The sequence below is a fragment of the Sciurus carolinensis genome, chromosome X (genome assembly GCF_902686445.1).
Source record: "Sciurus carolinensis chromosome X, mSciCar1.2, whole genome shotgun sequence".
NCBI lineage: Eukaryota > Metazoa > Chordata > Mammalia > Rodentia > Sciuridae > Sciurus > Sciurus carolinensis.
In genome coordinates this window covers 17536857-17558547 of record NC_062232.1, presented here as the reverse complement: position 1 = coordinate 17558547, position 21691 = coordinate 17536857, and the positions used below count along the sequence as shown (strand labels likewise).

The window sequence follows — 21691 nt, the reverse complement described above, 5'->3', positions numbered from 1 at the left end:
TCTGTCAAGGCCAGATAGTAAATATTTTCAACTTCATGAGCCATACAGTCTTTGTTGCTGTGCTCAGCTCTGTTAATGTAGCTCAAAAATAGTCATAGACAATATGCACACAAATAGGCACAGTTGGGGGCAGTAGGTTTTGGTTTCTGGACACTGAAGTTTAAATTTCATATACTTTTTATGCATCATGAATTATTATTATTATTTTGAGTTTTTTCCAACCATTAAAAATATCAAAAAAGTGTCAAGGCCATTCATAGAAACAGTAACAGGCAGTGAGCTGGATCTAGCCTGTGGGCCATAGTTGGCTGACCCCTGGTCTATGGTCATCTTCATACTCTTGATCTGTCATACTCTTGATATGTGGATGACTCTATTGCATTCGGAGGGCACTTCTACTGGTTATAGAGAAATTGAAATGAGAAACCAAATTGCTACTTAAGTTTTTTTTTTTAAAGTTCCTAACCAGTCAAAAGTAACCTTTAAATTTTTTATATTAAAATACTTTATTTATTGTCTGTATTTCATTCATTTACACCTTCATCTTACCTGGGGTCGTTGATTCTAAAGATCCTTTATTTTCAGGATCTTAAAATAACCCCCCATGGATATAGTGCCCTTGCTTGAGGGCTTAGGTCTGTGTCCCAATTCGTTAAACTAAAAACCTTTCCTCTGCTCATCCTCTGAAAAACATAACTAATTTTAGTTCTACTTCCTTAGAGATTTTTTTGTCGAGAATTAGTTTTTATGAAAAGACTAAGTCTTTAACCATTTCATTAACTTTTTATGAAAAAATACTAGTATCAAGATGCTATTGTGTAAAATAATATTATTTATAATAAATTATATTTTTCAATAATTAGAAATAACACATGCTTAGTAAAGAACATTTGGTAAACTCATCAAATAGACTGAAGGAAAAACTATCCCCATGGTTTAACCACCCAAGCATATTGGAGTATTCCACACCAATCTTTATGCTGACTGTATGTATTTTTACCTAACTTTTTTTCTTCTAAAGAAATCAAAACACATCTTTATGTTGGCAAACTTATTTTCTCAAAATAGGCCTGAGATGTACTATAGGCAGTTTCCTTGAATTTATAATACAACACAGGTAAAAAGGCTCTTTGCAGGATGACAGCAGAGCAAAGGAAAAACAAACTCTCTAAGAATGTTGAGTAGTACATAATAAAACTTGCCACACTGGAAGGTGATCTTCAGGTATTCCATCTCTAGCAGAAACATAAATAATAGTGCCACCAAGTTCTCTGATTCTGCTTCTCTGTTGACAATGCCATGAAGGGCCTCTGTCCCTTTTCACACCCATCGTTCACCTCCCCATGGCCTCATACTCAAATGACTCCTTGTTTCTGCTCACAGAGCACAGCAATAATGAATTCCATATAACTTCTCTAGCAACTGAGGAACATATTTCAAATATTTTTTAAATCCCTGTCACATCGATTAATGCCCTGGTGCTATCTAGAGTTCACAAACATGGTATCCTTCAGTACTTTTGCCCAAATTCATTTGAATAAGGTGGCTAGCCAAATGAGGGAAGTAAGGTACTGGTGAAAGCTATTTTAATTGTACAGTTTTTTTTTTTTTTTTTTTTTTAGCGTGGTGCTGAGAATCAAGTCCAGGGCCATCCCTGGTTTTGATTTTTGAGGCAGGGGGCCTGCTGGAGGGAAATAACTGGAATCTTGGTCCTCACAGGTGCATATGTCTGGTAGCTAGGCTAGGCCTGGTGGGGGAGGGTATGTGGGGGTGGTGTAGGCAGAAAATGACTGTTACCAGATGATTTGAGCTAAATACCTATATTTTTATCCCTTCTTTTCTTCTTTTGGTCGCTTCTGTATGGATGGTTGAAATAAGATCCAAACCTCTGAATACCGCACATGCCAATTTTCTCCTTCCACTCTGGATTTGCTTACAATGGTATAGTTTAAGTTTCAATATCCCATCTGTAACACAGAGATGTAGTTATAAAGAGTGAAAGTATGAGACAAACAACAGATAGCTGGAAATGGAAGGCACTTTAAAGATCATCTAACACACTGGCTCTCACACCAGTATCACCTGCAAGACTTGATAAAACACAGATGACCAGCTGGGGAAGGAGCTCAGTGCTAGAGTGCCTCCTTAGCATGTATAAGACCTAAGGTTCAATCTCCAGCACCAAAACAAACCCTGCCAAAAAAAAACAAAAAACAAAAAACAAAAAACCACTGCAGAGAGCTGCACCCCACTGCTGGAGTTTCTGAGTCAGAAAGTCTGGATTGGGGCTGAAAATGTGCATCTCTAATAAGCTCCCAGGTGCTGCTGCCACTCTGGGGAGCAGACTCTCAGGAGCACTGGTCTGTTTGTACTCACTCATCCATTTGTTTTACATATGACAAAAACTGAATTTCTGAGCCACTGAGAATCTTACCAAGGCTACTTAGGTAGCGACCAGTGTGGTTCTGAGGGGTTGAGCCAACTGGAGTTTTGAATACCATGTCAATACCGAGAAAAATGAACTGATGTCAAATGTCTTGCATATGTGCCTGATGGTAGTTTACCTGATGTTGGTCTGCTACAAGTCAGTCATTTATTTTGGTCTGTTTTTCAGTGAGTCAAGGTCTCTTAAATTTCCAAGCTAAACAGGAGTACTGCCTGAAACCAGAGTGCATCGAAGCTGGTAAGTTCCATTTTCCACCCTGTGTTAAGTTATAATTATGGTACCTTGGGGAGTAGAAGAGAAAACAGGTGGTATTTTTAGTATTCTGTTTGCTTGAGGTTTACCAAATACGAAATGCAATTTTGCAGAAATTTTAAATTTATTTTCAAGTTTCAGTGTGAAGTAGTGGAGTTTGGGTTTCCTGTTTTCTTTTTCCTTGCAAAAATCAAGCAGAATGATATTCGAAGCATGGTGATAAGGAACTCAAGAAGGGGCTTGGAAGGCTGCAGGGCCTCTCTTAAGACCAGCAGGCAGAGACCATTGACCTCCTGTGGCTCAGCTGGCTAAAGATTCCTGTTTATCATAAGCAATCTCTGTGTATCTTCTGGTCAGTGGGTCTGACTTGCCTGCCTCTAAGCAGGGGTCCTTTTTAAATCCATGCTTCCACTGTTGCCTGGAGTCCCTTTGGGTTCTTCTATTCCAAGTGACAAGTCAAACTTTTCTTGAGATGATCAGACTACATATCAGTGGGTGACCCAAAGTGAAGATTGTGCTTAAAGTTACCTCAGCATTTAGATTCTGCCCTCCCACACAAATCAGTGTGAGGGCCTTGCAGGAGCTGAATTCCAGCCCCTACCTCCATTCTTTAAGTGAGCAGGACCCTTATGGTGTTTTCCAAAGGGAAAGTCCTAGCATAGAGATCACATTTAAGCATTTGGTCTTTTGCACTTGACCTTAAGAAATAAGATTAACAAATGAATTCACCAAATATTTCTTCAAGCCAGGCACTGAATTATGTTTTGGGAATATATCAATGAACCAGACAATCAAAGACACATGAGGCAATCGATGCACAAGAAAAATATCAGCTAGTAGTACATGCAGAAAATTAAAATATTTAAACAGAATAATGTGATAAAGTGACAGGATGGCTAGATGGAAGAGTCTGAGGACACGAAGGGGACACTGAATAATGAGAAAGGAAGTATTGTGTGAAGACTGAGGCAAGGGCTTTCCAGGTGGGGCAAAGGTCCCACAGAGGAATGAGCTTGTGTGGTTTGAGGGATAGGCAGAACTTGCTGGATAAGGGGCATAGTACATACAGGTAAAGGGGGTCAGTGGGCAGCCTAGATGCCATGAGTTTGAATTTTTCTTAAGCATGCTCAAGAGCCTCTGATGGGTTTTAAGAAGAGAGAGTACATCTTATGAGCATTTAAAAAGATCTTATTGTGGAGAACTAGATTCAGGGAAATCTTTCTGTGTGGAGAAGTCAAATAGAGAAGCAAGAATGGTGGAAGGTTGTGGGGTACAGTGGCACAGGCCTGTAATCCCAGGTACTTGGGAGACTGAGGCAGGAAGATTGCAAGTTTGAGACCAACCTCAGCAATTTAGCAAGACCCTGTCTCAAATTAAAAAAGGTTATAGGTGCAGCTCAATGGTGGAGTACTTATCTAACATGTGGAAGGTTCTGGGTTCAATCCTCAGTCCTGAAGCATGGTTTTGGGAAGGAACGACACTCAGAGAGGAAGTTATTTCAGTGGAGCAGGTGAGAATTCAAGAGATTGAGAATGTAGAAGACTTAGGAGCTAGAAATCTTGCTGAAGGATACTGAAGGATTTGATATGGGCTGTGAGAAAAAGAGATTCAAATGTGAGGCTTAGGTGTTGAGTGGTGGCATTTATTGAGATGGGAAATGCTTAGGTGAAAGGGCTTGTAAACTCCAAGAACTTAGACAACAATAATGAATTAGGTTATGATGTTATTGAAGTTTTTTTTTACCATTATTTTGAAAAATTTATTGATTTTTTAAATAGTTATATATGACAGTATAACCCATTCCGACATAATTATGAAAGGATGGAATACATTTTGTTCTAATTCAGTCCCCAGTACCTCTCCTTCCCCCCCTACTCCCTGTTCCCTTCCTTCTACTGAGCTTTCTGCCATTTGCCCATAGTTATTTTTTAAAAATAATTTCTTGTCCCGTTCTTAAGTGATGAATATATATATATTTTTAACTAGGCAACCTGTTGAGTGACTTATATACCCCTTCTCATAAAACCTCCATAAGAACACTATGATGTCAGTACCCTCAGCAGTCCCACAGACATGTGAGGGAGTGTAGGCTTCTAGGGGCTCAATAACTTGCCCAGGGTTACATCCTGAGCCAGTGGCAGAACTGGACTTCACCTCTATGTCTGTATCCTCTCCATCTTTTCCTTGGTGCCATGGTACCATGACAAGTAACTCTGTGTTCCTGTTCCCTCCAGTCCTTCATTCTTTTTCCCCCTACAACACTAAACTTCCTAGAGTCTAGCGACTGAACTATTTCAGCTTCTTTATATCATCCCTCAAAGGGTGATTCTTTTTCTTCTGGAATGATGTGGGAATTTCCAGGCTGAGCAGTTGACCTGGGCCTTCTCTACTGTAGAGATGATGTCATAGAGTAGGGTGAAGGACCAGGTGGCACAATCAGAGGACGGGTTTTAAATTTCATCATATGGTACTTCTGCTGTGGTTTGGTTCTTCTGGCTGGGAGAATTTGAAAATTATGAAACTCATAATCTTCAGTTTTAGTTTAGACAACTTTTGGTATGGAAGGTCACTACATGAATTTTGTTCATTACAAATCATGATAATGCCAGAGTAAAACTTAGACTGCTGGCTGATATTGTTGCTTTCTGCCATCTAGTGTGTTTTTCCTTGCTGTCCTGTTTTTAATTTTTGTTTTGGCAAATGGCTTTCCAGTGTTGTAAAACACTGATTTTGCTGTTTCTATAGTGAAAGGCTAACAAGGAATACAGTCCTCTTTGATGGTACATGAGCCTCATTATGCACAGGGGTCTGTAGAACAGCTTCTGAGTAAACATGGTAGGAGAATTGTGACCAAGCCAGGACCTTACACAAGAGCTAGTATGAAGATGAGGGTGAATGGGCACAGGTTCACATAATGAAAGTTCAGGAGATGGATTTTTTTGATCACTTTCTGTTCCACTTCCGAGCAAGTGCCAACCATTTCTGAGATGCTGCCTCTCTGTATCTTTTCTTTCCTCCTCATCTCCTTGTCCTCTTATCCTGATCCCTCTTTCAAAAGAGAGCTGTAGAAAGAATATAAAGAAACCAGGAAAGGTCATGCTAATGATAGTTGATGGGGTAGACGAGCCAACATATATTTGAAGCATGTTTTGGCTACTTACAAGCCACATGATTTTGGGCTAAGTATATGGGCTAGGTTACACTTTCACCATCTATGAAATGGGAATAACAGGTATTAGCTTATACTAGTTGTGAGAATAAAACAAAATAATAATGGTAGTAGTAATCCAGGTCCACAATGTTCAATTCCAGAAAGTATTGTAATTCTCAGGTGGCTAGAGCAAACCTGACTTCAGTTCCTTTGGTGGAAAAATCTGGATCTGAGGACATTTTAGACTTTATTGATCCTATTTAGGAGAACATGCATTTGTCCCCATAGAAATATTAAGTGCTTGCTTCAGGGGTCCACTCCAGACACTTCTGAGTTATATCATCATCATAGTGGTCATACACTATTTCTTTTTCAAAATTTGAAAAATCTATGCGCTCTGAAAGTCTAACTTCAGAGTTCCAGATAAGTGTTTACGGAATTGTAACAGCAAATGTTTACATGTATGCTTCCTAGATTCAGCGTAATATATGCATACAGGAGGATGCTCAGTTACGTTGAATTGCAGTTACATAGTGATGACTATGTTTTGGTATAAACATGCCCCATGTAATATTTTGTACATACTTATCCTAAAAGTAGTATTTATCTGAAATTCAAAATTTCCTGAGCACCTTATATTTTATCTGCTGAACGTATTTATATGGCCAATGTGCCTACTGTTATAAGTAATTTTTTACATATGTTTACTCATTTAATTTGCATGGTGATCCTATATTGTGCTATTATTATTATTATCCTTATTTTACAGATGAGGAAATTAAGACACATGAAGGTTAAGTAACCTGCCCAAGGTTGTGCAGTTATTGCATACTGTTGCTGTTCCTCTGACCCAAGTGGTCTGACTCTAGAATTTATGATGATGCTATATTGCTTGGAAGGGGCTTAGCATATAGTTCCTGGCATAGCAGAAATACTTAATGTTAGTGATTTTGTTATTTTCTATAAATAATGAGGTTTAAGGCTTAATAAGGCTCTCCCTTGAGCCCTGACTAACCCTAAAAACTCAGATTGTTATACGGCAGGATGCCTCCATCTGTACCGCATAAACTAGCATGAGACTGCCTACCAATTAACCTCATCTGCAATGACTTGAGAGAATACACAGCCTGAGCTTTAACAGGTTTCCTTCATCATCACATTTCTTTTATTAAAACAAGATTCTCTGGGTTTTCTCCACGGAGCTGAGTAGGGGGAAAGAAGTTTTGGTGTCTTGACAAGTATGGTCCCTTGTGATTTGAAGTCACAGTTCTCCTGCAGAAAGCACAGCCTTGTGCCCAGCTGTGAATCGTGAATGATGAATTGCAAGGCAGAGGGAAGAGTTTTTTCACTCAGCGGGCTCCTTTCCAAAATCATGCAAGTGATGTATTCCCCCATGTTAGTATCAGGGCCGAAGTCAGAGCTGACCTTGCAGTTTTTTAGGTACCTGCAAGCAAACTGAGGAGATAGAGAGGATGTATTTGAGGGTTGGGTGCAGGGAAGTTTGGGAAGGAAGCCAGAAAACAGTGAGCTTATGTGAATAAAAATTCGTGTGAGGGCTCCCCTGTGTGACTGTAAATATTGTGTGGGACTGAGACTTGTGTGAACCGTGTCCCTGAGGTGTCACATTGCAGATTCATTCTGTGGCTGCACAGACTATAAATACAAAATAGAAGGCAGACTTTGTAGGTCCTAACGTGGTTGCGTATTAAGTGGTAATGATAAAATAGCAGTAAGCATACATGTAATTAAAGACAACTGAGTTTATTCTGAAAAGCAAAAACATTAAGTCAATTTAAAATCTATTGAACTGCTAAACAAAGTTTTTGCTGGTTTATTTTGGGAGGGGGTTGAAAATAGGGATTTTGAAGTCTTTTGGAAATTAGGATGTTTGTTTATTATTCACTTAAATGAGGACAAAAGGCTGTTTGGAATTTTCACCGAAAGTCTAGGCTGGAGAAATGTCTAGCCTTATTTTTAAAACTGGAGGAACCACACATGTAACCAAACTATAAGATGCCTATTTAAATGTATGCAGATTGTACTTTTGGGGGCAGTTCATTCTAATTTAGCCAAAACGTCATTGGATTTTCATTACTTCAAAGAGAAATATATTCTGGCATTAATTAAGGTATGAAAATTGCCCAGAATGTCATCCTTCCAATGTCATTAAAATATTGGCTGCCTTTTTTTAATCAGTTGGAGCATATCTTTGTGCCAGAGTGGTAGCCAGCAATTGTATGGCAGTTGGAAAAGAATTGGAGTTCAATATTAGAAAATTTAGAACCTTTTCATTTTGTGAGGAAAGTTTTTTTTTTCAAAGCTTATGGATACATATTTATGTAAAAATTTCCTACCTATGAACTATCTTCCACATATAATTGTGCTTGGGCTCATAAAAGAGGGAAAACATGGTAGATTAGTGTATTGTATCTTTCCGTTAATTGATATGAATACTCACTTCTGCCCCATACCTGGGCCCCTTATTTAGAATACTTTACTTTGGTCCTTCTGTGGCCATGCCTCGCCTCCATGCTCAGTCAAGGCTCCTGTGGGCCCAAGTCTGCAGCTCTCTTCTATACCTCAGAATTGCCTGCCAAATGGCCCCATTTTAGGGCCTATGTGGGTCTCTTTCAGGGCTTCCTTCCTCTGAGAGCTACTCTGGATGTCAAGGGGCTGAAGAATTCATACCTGGCCTTCCTGGTTTTTATGAAGGCACATTGCATAAAAATATGTGTTTAAAATATGTAGGTAGATGAGATGACATGTGGGACTCTGTTTCAGTTACTCTGTTGTGGAACAAGCCACCTCAAACCTTGGAGGCCTAAGACAAGAGTGATTTAATATTTCTCATGGTTTTCTGGATTTGGTAGATGCTTCTGGTATTGCTCAGGCTCATTTTGCAGCTTCTTTCAGCTGGAGGGTCACTTGGGCTGGAAGGTTCCTGATGGCCTTTGTCACATGTATGGCAGTTGCTGTTGGCTTGGTTCTTCTGTGGCCTCTTGTTCTACAGGAGACTTCTTCAAAGGATAGTCTCAAGGCTCCATTTGAAAGGGAGTGTTTGGAAAGTGCAAGACCTTTTAAGGCCTAGCTTTGAAACTCACAAAAAGTAATTTATGCAATTGTTTTCCAAAGCAAGTGATAAAACCAGCCCAGATTCAAAGCAGGGGAAATAGACCCTACCACTTCATGGTAAGGGTAGTCAGATGATTTTGCAAATGGACATGTGGAATGGAAGAAAGTGTTGCACTTACCTTTGCAAACAATCTACCACATACACCATATGTATTCTTGCCTGACACCCCACAGATGTTAGGAACAATCCTGCAAAACCAATAACAAATAATACCATGAAACTTTTACCTACTCACTCTGAATATGGTCATTTTATTTAGTGAGGTCAATCCAGAGAGTCATATGAGGAGAAACAGAGTCAAGGCTTGAGAACTGGTTGATATGAAATTGTTGTTTAATTTGGAAAAGAACAGTACACAATGTTCAGTACTTGTCGTTAATCCTATGATTTTCTTTTTAAATAGCTGCTGCCATCTTGAGTAAAGTAAATCTGTCTGTGGATCCTTGTGATAATTTCTTCCGGTTTGCTTGCGATGGGTGGATAAACAATAATCCAATTCCTGAAGATATGCCAAGTTATGGGGTTTATCCTTGGCTGAGACATAATGTTGACCTCAAGTTGAAGGGTAAGTTTCTACTGGAGTTTGGTGATATATGTTATAGAGAGCAATATTTGACAAGAAAAACATAGTTTGGGATTTGAAGCATGACTACTCACTTTGAATTATAGAAAATTCATTTCCAAGAAATTTTAAATGGAAGATTGAAAGTTTGCAGAATTCCAGTCTCTCACATCTCAACACAAACCTAATGTAGGCTGTTATGTTCATACTTGATAATGAAATAGTAAATTCTACTGCCAAATGTTAAATAGCATTTGATGGAGGCTGTGAGTAAAGGAATAGTTAATGAAAATTATGTTATATCAATATACTTATTTGTCTGTTTTGTAAACTTCATTTCTTGCTTATTGTGTCTTGGATTTTCATGGCTTATAAAATGTACTTAACACCTTGTTGTCTTTTGACATCACTTTTGAGAACTTTGGATGACTGTGTTTGTCATATTGTTCCTGTTAACTTCTAAGTTGGCTCTAGGGAGACTCACTTTACTCCCATGGCCTTTCTAGCAATGACAGGCTCACACACACATACTCACATGTGCTTACATATATTTATACTCATATGCCTTGTAGAAATGTCTATTACTGGAGGATATTATGTTTGCTTTGGATCTGATTTTTATGCTAAGCTGTTTGGAGAAAGACACCTCATGAGGGAAGTAGGAAGATTTCAAAGCTCGATAAGGTAATTTTTGTCAGAAGGCAAAAATAGTGCTTTTTTTCTTTTTGACAACTACAAGTTTTGCCACGTAACTAGCATTTGGTAACACCTACATAGAATTTCTGAGAAGTGATAAGAATTGTAATTTTCTTTCCTTCCCATCTCCATTTTTTCAAGATTTTTAAGTACATGAAAATTAAATATCAATTTACATAAGCTTCATAACATGTGAAACTATTGGCAAAATGATGAGACACCCCTCATCAATTGTAAAGAAAATATCATGAATTTCACAACTAGATATAAATCACATGGACTTTTATTTTCTATTAGGAGGCTCAAATTTAATCTGGTAAATTTCGAATGAGAACATGCAAGAATGTCATGGTTTTCCTCTAACCTCAAAGATGAGATTCCTGTATATAGAACCATAAATAAGACCTTGAAGAGTGAGTTTATAGACTAATATTTATTTCCCTGTGAGACATTAATTCATATTGATCCTTTATCTACCATTATTGTCCATTTTCTATTTCTCTTCTCTGGCATTTCTTCCTTGATGGGCAGGTGTGTACATATGTGCAGCACATACTCATACACATATACACAATCATGCATGCAGGAATATTACTGAAGGATACAAAAAATACAAGATTTCTAGATAGATGCTCCTTTTACATTAGTTAAAACTGAAAGATTTTTATCCTTAACATGTGAAGTATTTACAATAAAAGAACTTTCTGGGGATATCTTGATGTAAAAATTAAAATCAATATGTGTTTTCAGGAGGATATTGTATATGAGCTCCTTCAAAATTCATAGAAATGATAGTGAATTGTTCAGAGTAGCAAAGGGGTTTAAACTTTTTCTGGCTCTGTTGGAAAATAAAAAGAGCAAAAAAGTAGAAAGAATGTTGCCCATAAATCTACCTCTAGAATTTACTGCTAATAAAGCAAATGGGTATATTTTACATATGTGGGTTCATATGCATGACCTCATATGCACAGACATTTATTTTAAAAATTAGCTGACATTATGTATACTACTCTGTAACCTGTTTTAAAAATGGGTGGTGTCAGTTGGGTGTGGTGGCACAAACCTATAATCCTAGCATCTCAGGAGGCTGAGACAGAAGGATCATGAGTTCAAAGCCAGCCTCAGCAAAAGTGAGGTGCTAAGCAACTCAGTGAGATCCTGTCTCTAAAAAAATACAAAAAAAATGGGCTGGGGTTGTGGCTCAGTGGTTAAGCACTCCTGGATTCACTCCCCAGTACCAAAAAAAAAAAAAAAAAAAAAAAAAGAAAGAAAAAAAGAAAAGAAAAAGATAGTGTCATACATAACTCTTCTTATTATGATACTATAATAAACATCCTGTGTTCACATCTTTATGTCCTTATTTAAGTATATCCCTAGGAATTATTGGGTTGAAAGAGTATTCATAATTTAAGTTTTGATGCATATAGTTAAATTACTCTTTAGAAGTTTATTTCCAGGTCTTTATATATTTTCTTGCTGTTTTAAATAACTTTCCCCATCAACTTTTTGTTTTGCTGGTGGTGGTATAGAGCTCAGCATACTATGAACAGTGGGCCAAACCCAGTCCAATGCCTGTTTTTACAAATAAAGTTTTATCAGAACACAACCACATGCATTCATTTATGCTTAATGAATGGCCACTTTTGTGCTATAGTTGTAAAACTGAATAGTTGGTACAGAGACCTCATGGCCCACGAAGCCAAAAATATTTACTCTCTGATCTTTATGGACAAAGTTTGACAGCCCTGATGTCTGGTGTAAAGCTTTGATGTATCTATATTGGATCTGATTAGAACTGTTTTATTAGTAGTACGTATAGTTTTTTTATGGCTTCTTTGGGATTTTTTAGATAGTTAATCATAAAATTCAGAAATAACTATAATTCATATTATCTCTCTTTCTCTTTTGCTCTCATTTTATTGATTGGAGTTTCCAGAATGGTGTTGAATGATAGCAATGATAATGTGTGTAATTTTTTTATTGCTACTGTAGGCAGGAATGACGCCAATATTTTTTACCAGTGTACACATAGTCACATACACGTATAATTTCTGATAGTTATTCTTCATTGTTCTGTTGTTCATGGTTTGCAAAAAAGTTGTGCTCAGGAAGAATGCCTCTGCCATTTACCAGGAGACTCAGATGGAAATTTCCTCATGCTGAACTAAACTTAAAATTTTAAAATAAATCTTAACTGTGAATGATTTATTTTAAGACACTGCTAAAATTAAATAAGCTATTATTTTGCTTCTTACATTTGTGTCTATGTTTATGATTCATATTGGTCCATGGCTTTATGTGTACTAGGTTTGTCAAATTCTGTGACCAACATTGTGCTGACTTTGAGAAATAAAGTGGCAGGCTTCCTATATACTTCTATGCTCTAGGGAATACAACTCAGTAAATCCCAAGTCATTCTCTGTTAAGTGCCATAAAGGACAAATTCACTGAGTGGTCATGGGGTTCTTGCTTCAAGTATTAAAAAGGAGAGCAAATGATGGAGGAGGGTCTCTTTTAAATTTGTATCATCTTGTTTCAAATATGTGTGTTTGAAATATAAACTATTAGTTCTTCAAACTTTTTATTTTGAGATAATTTAAACATGGAGAATTGGAACAAAGGGTACAAGGAATCCCATTTATACTTCACCTAGATTCCCTGATTATAACCATTTTGTTTCCTTGACTTTTTCATATTATTTCTCATTCTCCATAAATGTATAAATATTATCTCATTATATAGCTGCACAGTTATGTACATTTATAGCTATAGATATTACATGAGAAAATAATATATCTATAAATTTATAGATAGTGATATAGATACCTATATACTTTTTTTCTGAACTCTATAAGTATGTTCAGATGATTAGATACTCTTAAAGTGCATGAATAGAACTTTTCAAATATAAAATGTGCTGGCAGTCATCTTTTTTTTTAAAACGCTAGATCTTTTAATTCTTCAACTCTTTATGTCTCTGTCAGTCTACCTACCTATCCATCCAACTATCTCTCTCTCCATTCATCATTCCATCCAGGTAATATAAGCTTCTTGTAGACCAACAATAGGTAACCAAGGGAAAAAAAACTTTAAATCCCATCACCCAGTGATAACTTTTTAAAAGCAAATACACATATAAAATTCTATGTATATATATATATATATATATATATATATATATATATATATATATATACATATAAAATCTTAAAGGGGATAATATACTCTCTTTTTATAATTTTTTACTTGATATGCTGTGAACATATTTTCATGTCAATAAATTAGATCTGTGCTATCATTTGCCATGACTGCTTTGTGCCAATGGTCTTATTACCTGATATTTTTATCTAATCAATGCCTGTGTTGTCATTTAGGTTGTTTCCATTTTTTTTTCTCATTGTAAACCACTAAAGGCATGAGGTTTGAAGCCTCAAGAATTAGGCTTATAGCCTGGTTTCCTTTCATTTACCTGTTGTGTCACTTTGGGTCAATTACTGATTTCTTTTAGCTCAGATTTCTTTTCTTTTTTTAAAATAATTTATTTATTTTGATTGATTATACACAAATGGGGTAAAACATTTCTCTGGTTGTACATGAAGTAGAGTCATACCACTTGTAATCATACATGTACATAGGGTAATGATGTTTGTCTCAATCTGTTATTTTTCCTTCCCCCACCCCTCCCACCCTTCTTTCCTCTATACAATCCATCCCTCGTCCATTCTTGCCTCCCTCCCACCCCCCATTCAGATTTCTTTTGATTGATTGATTGATTGTGGTATTGAGAATTGAACCCAGGGGTGCTTTATCACTGGGCTACATCCCCAGCCCTTTATTTTTTAAAATTTTTAGACAGGGTCTCACTAAGTTGCTAAGGCTGGTCTCAAACATGGTCATCCTCTGCCCCAGCCTCCTGAGTGGCTGCGATTACATGTATGTGCCATCATACCTGGCACATTTCTCAATTTTAAAATGGAAATAAGAATCCCCATATCATAGGGATTTTGTAAGGACTAAAGGAGATGGCCTATATAAATTATCCAGTCCAGTTCCTGGCATACAGCAGGACCTCAATAAATATTTGTCCTTTGCTTCTCTGTTTTGCTACAAAGATAGTTGTAAGGTTCATGAAGTAATGTCTATGAAATGTTCTAAGTTTTATTCTGGTCTTATCCTTTGTAAATATCATATGCTTTCAAAAATATTGAATCCTGTCAAGATATTTTTCCTCACCCTTGATGAAAGGAGAAAACATCTCAAAATAAAACCCAATATGACCAACCCAGAGAATACCATTTTCTGTGGCTGATAGAGAACACACAGACATGGCTGTCCAATTTGTGAAATAAAATGATTTTGACAGACCAGGCTGATGAAAAATTGCCCTCTATTGAAGTCAGCAACCTGGCTTTGTGAATTTTGCCTTTAAGTGGCAGATAAGATTCAGATTTCTACTTGGGAAATAAAATTATTTCTTGTTCTTTCCAAGAATCAAGATTATTTTATAAAGGCTGAATGTAGTTGTGTTTTTGTCTTAGCCATCCCTCCCAAATTTGTCTTCATGTGACTACCAAGACAACAGAGTATGCATTGCTTATGAATGAGCAGATGGAAATTGAGCAAATGAGCAATTCTGAAACATGAGGCAATGAATGAGATAGAACACTGTGTCAGAAGACAGACAACTCAAGGCAGGGCCAGATCATCTCTATTATGGGATAGCATCTTTGCCAATATTTTGTGAAGAAATGTAGTATATTACTTTCAAACATAGCTCCAGTAGAACAAGATGAAGTAGGGACTGTGCTTTAATGTGCAGATAAAGATTTGTGATTCATATATCATATATATTTGTAAATTCCTACTTGCTGAAATTCAAACCCATCCCCTTCCTTTTATAATCTTATTTTTTCTATAAATGATCCTAGCTGAATTATATTTTGCACATAATAGAAACCTGAAAACTTCACTTCAGCTCCTGCAAAGTCATTTGTTATTTAGGAAGTTGTTTGTTGAATTCCCGACAAATTGTATTATTTTCCTGAGACTGTGTACATAGAATAATGATGTACCAAACTGAGCCTTGACTTCACTAGATTCTTTGAAACAAATGACGTCAGACTGGTAAAAGCAGGGATGAGATAAGGAAGTACTAAGAACCAGTTATCCCTTGTGGTGAGCTTTTTATTCCTAATGAAAATGGAGCCGATTATTTTGAATGAGTTTACTACATAAGCTGGGGGCAGCCATTCAGAGAAGGTTCCAGTTTTCTCAGACCATGTTGACTCTTTCATGTGGCTACAAAGGAAGCAACGAATTGCCAAGTTATGCATACATCACTGTACATACATCATTGTGTGTGCACAGGGTACCACATGGAGATTTGAGCTGTATTAAAGACTTTTGCAATGTGAGATCAAATAATTTTACTTGAAAATGTTTTATGTGCTCACAGTTTTCCTACTCACATACATTTGAGTGTGGTATATAGATTATGGCAAGCAGGGGAAGAAAGTGTCCAAAAATGTTGGCAGTTGGCAATTAGATATTCCCCTCAAATCCATAAATAAATAAACTTCTTTCTGATGACTTTATGTATCTCTAAAATAAATTATCTTTTCTAAATAGTTACATAAAATAAAAGGCCACAAGAATTTCCACAATGTATAAAGCTTGTGTTCTAGTAGTTCTGGCAGTTGGCTCTTTTGTTTTTCTTATGCCTACCTTTCTACCCCCAGTGCATGTCCTTGTCTTCTTGACTCTTACCTGCATTCAGTTTTAAGATCTGATCTCTTTATGACTTTAATGTAGCTCCTCTGTCATTAGTAGTTTGTACAAATAAGTTGGACAGATTTGATAACAACCAGCTCTATTCTTCACATTCACTCTAATTTATATTATATTTTATTTTGGGAAAAAATACTGATTTCTTGATTTTTAGAATTGTATTTATTTATTTTATAACTTTATTTTTATGTGATGCTGAGGATTGAACCTGGTGCCTCCCATATGCTAGGCAAGTGTTATACCACTAAGCCACATATCAGACAAAATATTATTTATTTTTATTTGTTCTTTTAATTTATGCATGACAGTGGAGTGTATTTTGACATATCATACATACATAGAGTATAATTTCCCATTCTTGTGGTTGTACATGATGTGGAGTTTCACTGGTTGTGTATTCATATATGAACATAGGAAAGTTATATCTGATTCATTCTACTGTCAAATACTGATTTTGAATAGATTAAAATGCATAGCATTTAGATTTTACTCATTTGTGAACTCAAGATTATTTACTGATCATTTCCTTTTTTCTTGACACCAATTGCTTTCAATTATAAGTAACAAGAACCCTAACTCAAACTAGCTTAAAAATAAAGGAAATATGCTGGCTCACGTAAACAAAAAGTCTAGTAATTATGTGGACTTTGCGTAAGGGTTGATCAAGCAGCTGAACTGTGTCATTAAGGATCACATTTCTTTCTCCACCTACTCTGATATATATTGTATAATTCTTCTTTATAAGTCTTTTTGATCATATGATTTTTACCAATGGCAACCAGAATTCACATTTCTTCATATCTACTCAGAGGTGTTGTTAGGCCCAGGGAATATAGAAGTATGGAGATTAATAAAGCTCCCTATAATATCCTCATGAAAACTATAATCTATATATCACAAACTCTTCCAGTAGGTACTGTAATAAAGATTCTAGGGTTGTACTGCTCAATACAGTAGCCACTAACCACATATGGGTTCTGAGTACATGAAATGTGGCTAGAAGTAAATGAAATATACTATAAATGTAAAATATACAGTAAATTTCTAAGACATTAAAAAATGTAGTCTTTCTCTTCTTTAAGTAGCTGCTTTCATTTATAATTGGTGATTACATGTTGAAATAATATTTTAAAACATATTGGGATAAAATATATTATTAAGTATTATACAACCTATTTCTTTTTACTTATTTAAATGTAGCTACAAGAAAATTAAAAATCACACATGTGGCTTGGATATTTGTACCAGACAATGCTGCTGTAAATCCCTGAAGAGGTCATTAGGAAGGTGAGCTACCTGGGAATCAACTCAAGTGAACTGCAATGCTAGAGAAGGGTCAGATAACACCTATATTAGAAATAGTCCCTTACCCCATGTCCAGTCCCTTGGTATTTGTGTCCTGTATGGCACTTATAAGCATCTGAAATTATCTTATTTGTATGTTTGTTTGCTTGTTCTTGTCACCTATGTTCACTCCAACCCTGCAGATGGTAAACTCCATCAGAACTAGACTGTGTCCATTTTGGTATCATCACTACTGTAGTACCAAGCATTGAGCCTAGCACATAGGACATACTCAGTAAATACTTGGGTGCAGTGCTGGGGTGACTGGCAGAGTGGGGATGAGTGCCTCTTTTCTTTTTCTTTTTTTCCCTCTTCCTATGCCTGGAGCCCCTTATGCTGTCCTAGAAGAGTTCTGAGATGAAACTGGAGTTGGCCACTCAGAGGAAGGGGAGAAGAATGTTCTGTCATTCCCCATTTATGTTCTTGGCTTCAGGAAGGCAGGACAGAGACATGGGCAATGAGATAGGCCTTAACCCTTCCAAAACTTCCTGGTCGTGTGATCTTGTACAAGTTTGAGAAAAATAAGAACTTAGAGGATGTAACTCAAGTTTAGACTCTGAAAAAAAAATTCATCCTCTGCCACTTATCAGCTGTGACAATGGGCAAGCCACTTCTCTTTGAATCTCAGTTTCTTATCTGACAATACTGTTAGACAAATTCAGTGAGATGAGTATAAAGTCTTTTGTACAGAATTCAATAAATGGGATCTATTATTACTGTTAATTTCATAAGAATTAAATTAACATTTTCAAAGTACTTAGCAGATAGTGGATGCTTAAGAAATGTTAACTTCCTAGCAAATAAAAATAACTGATACAGAAACTTTAAAAGCACTATTATTATCCTAGTGTTTTTTTTCCCTAGTATCAATATGCCTGTAAATGAGGAAGCTGATCCTGAAAGAGGCAAACCTGGGGGTTGGCCTTCTGCTGTTATAACAGAATAACAGAGATGGAATAATTTATAAATAATAGAGGTTTATTTGGAGACTGGGAAGTCCAAGAGTGCTAGCTTCTGGTGAGGATTTTTGTGCTGTCTCATAACACGGTGGATGGGCAGGTAAGCATGAGGGAGGGAGGGAGGGAGGGAGGGAGAGAGAGAGAGAGAGAGAGAGAAAGAAGAAGAAGAAGAAGAAGGAGGAGGAGGAGGAGGAGGAGGAGGAGGAGGAGGAGAAGGAGATATGGAGGAAGAGGAGGAGGGGAAGGAGGAGGGAGAAGAAAGAAAGAAGGAAGAAGAAAAAGAGACAAACAACCAAGATAACCCAGTACCAAGATAATACCATTAATCAATTTGTGAGGGCAAAACCTTCATAACCTAATTGCCTGTTAAAGGTCCCACCTCTTAATATCATAATGACAATTAAATTTCAACATGAGTCTTTGAGGGAAAATTCAGACCATAGCAAGGTATTTGTTCATGTTCCCAACTTTTATTGCCAGACTTTGGTCATGACCCTAAACTTTAGAAGGTTTTGATCATCTAATTGATCTGACGACACCACATTCATAGGTGAATCATGTGACTTTAAAATCACTCCTACAGAAATTGAAAGAAGAGGAAATGGGAATTGATGACATCTTGGCTGCTCTAGATCCTCTCTAGATGCTACTTAAAAACTTCCACTCATTTCCCTTTATTCTCTCTTTTTTCCCCCTCATCCATAAGGGATATATAACTTGGGTCCATAGACCCTCCCAAGAATGCTGATGATAAAATTTAGGGACTTGAATGAGGAAAAAAATGTACCTTTATTTATGTTGATCTTTGACAGAGCTTCAGCATTTTCATTAATCATGAACTTAGACAAAAAACTCTGGTACTATTAGCAGTGCTTGTGACTTTGTTACCAATAGGAGTCAAGGTTTTTTTCATCTGTTACAGATGTTGCAGGTATCTTGAAATCTTATCTGCTTGTATCACTATTTCAAAATTATAGTAGTGATTAGACCCAATGTTAGGTCTTGTCATTTAATGAGTTAATGAAGTAGTGTGTGTATTTTGAATCACACAGTACAAAATAAACTGTTTTGTTAACTGTGTTTCTGAATACCTGGTTTCCTTTGCAAAGCTATGTTTACAAAACCCCAAATCTTTGAACTACTACTGTCTAGACTCCCCTGGTAATAAGCACATTACCAGTAGTTAATATGTGTTTCTAAGGATATTAGATGAAACTGAAGATTTGTGTTCAGAGGTTTGTGCCAATACCAACTATCAAACTAGTTAAGTGTAGGCTTCATGGGGCTACCTATGCCATGGAATAAATATATTTTCAGGTTAAATTACTAACTGTTGCCACATGTTTATCATGAATGCAGGGAGTTAAAGGTCAACTCCCAAACTGATACAGCTTTTGCCATGGTATAGTTAAAAATATTTGCAAATAGTACAAATGATTGAAAATAATATACTAAGTATAGTGTTTATTTTAAAGTACATACTACATGGTGAACAAAAGTGCTAGCTTGTCTTTTAGTCTTAAAAGATGTTGACTATTGGTTGAACTTTGAGGGGTGGGATATATCTGGGTGGGGAGGACTATAAATCTGGTGCTATTGGGAATGAAGTTTCAAGGACATGGCCCAATACTTATAACTTGACTTTTTTGGAAGGAGGCCTATTGAGAAAAAATGACAGAAGTGAACTGGGTGGATGAAGAAATGTTGAAGTTATTTGCAAGGTTTTCTACTTGGGGCAGGAAATGCTGAGGTTTCTGAGAAACTGAGTAGCACTTCAGCATGGGAATCTAGATGGAAAAAAGGAGTGGGAAAGCAGATGAGGGGGTATTTTTGTAGCATAAATATTATAACACTTTATGAAAAGTTTCCTGTGAGTTAGCTTGAATGTTGTAGGAAGAAAGAAACATTTTACTTTAGAAGATTGTTGACTAAATTTAGGTTCTTTTGACTAAATATAAGTTCTTTGGCACAACTAATAACACAGGATATGTGCATCCTGAGAAAGATGTGTACTCCCACAATGGCATTTCTCCACCTGCCCACACCCAAGTCCCATATTGCATGGTTGGCATATACAAGTGTATTTTGCTTTTCAGTTGTTCAGGAAAGTTGAATATTTTTGAAAAACCACTTCCTAAAAGAGGATGACCATTGGCAAGGGAAGGACAGTCCCTTGGTGACATTGGTGGTAACAGTTCAGAGGCGTACCCACGTGAGCTTTGGTGGTTACGATTCCTGAAGGTCTTCCAAGTATCCACATGTTTCTGCTGTTACTTGCCTGAAGATGGAATAATAATGGAGCTAAGGAAATGGGATTTTTGTGAGGACTTCCAACAGCATCCAGATTTTGTTGCAAAAACACATGATTCACATTTCTTTTGCCTTAGAAAAATGGGTGAATTCTTACTTTTATCATTCCCCAAACTGGGCAAAATTAAGACACTGGAAAAAAAATTGGTTGCATGCTAAAGTGCATGGCAGGAATGAGTTGAAAAATTCATACTCATGTTTCCAAACTCCCTGATTAGATGGCTTTAGTTTTGCTCTCACCATCAATCCTGTGAGTTTTTCAACTACAACTGAAGGTATGGGTGGGTCAGGCATCTTAACAATGTAGCAAAATTCCCATTTCTCCCCTGACTTATTACTAATGAAGGATATGTCTACTCATCATTGTGAAGTGAGCCTATAATAGATTAAACAAATTCTAAGAGTGCATCCCCAGGGAAGGGCCTAACAGAGCCAGGCACTTCATAGAAGTGACCTTATTAATAATATCCCTGCTTTCCATTTATTGACCTCCTCTCTAAACTGAGCTCTTACCATGCCTGTATGCTATAAGACTCATCTGTTTTACAGATGGGGAAACAGAGGCACAAAGCAGTACAATAACTTGTCCAAAATCATGCAACTAATAGGCAGTGGAACCAGAATTAGAATTCAGGGCATTTGACCCTTAGCACTTGGTGAAAGCTCTAAAATCTAAAAAGGTGGTATTATGCCCATTTGACAGTTGTGAAAACTGAGGCAAAGTAATTCATCCAAGTTCACATGGATAATGGTAACATTGTCCAATAGAAATATAACGTGAGTCATGAATAGAAGGCATTATGTGACTGTTTTTTAGAAGCCACACTGAAAAAGCAAAAAGTATCAGTTGAAATTGCGTGTTTCATCTAACCCAATACATCCCAAATTGTCATTTCAACGTGTAATAAGTATAAGAAGTTATTCATGAGACATTTTCCATTCTTTCTTTTGTACTAAATTTTTGAAAACTGGTGCATATTTTACACATCTCCATTTGGACTGGCCACATTTCCAGGGTTCGATAGCTGCACATGACCTCTGGTTGCTGTAC

General features: G+C 36.7%; 1 protein-coding gene across 1 annotated transcript in view; it reads left to right on the top strand.

Annotated features, from left to right (window-relative positions):
* The window catches only part of Phex (phosphate regulating endopeptidase X-linked), a 190456-nt gene that overhangs the window by 2399 nt on the left and 166366 nt on the right, over positions 1-21691 (top strand). Inside the window, exons 2-3 of the mRNA XM_047537191.1 lie at positions 2615-2683; positions 9386-9547. Coding sequence (XP_047393147.1) covers positions 2615-2683; positions 9386-9547 — 231 coding nt within the window. The remainder of the gene's footprint in view (positions 1-2614; positions 2684-9385; positions 9548-21691) is intronic.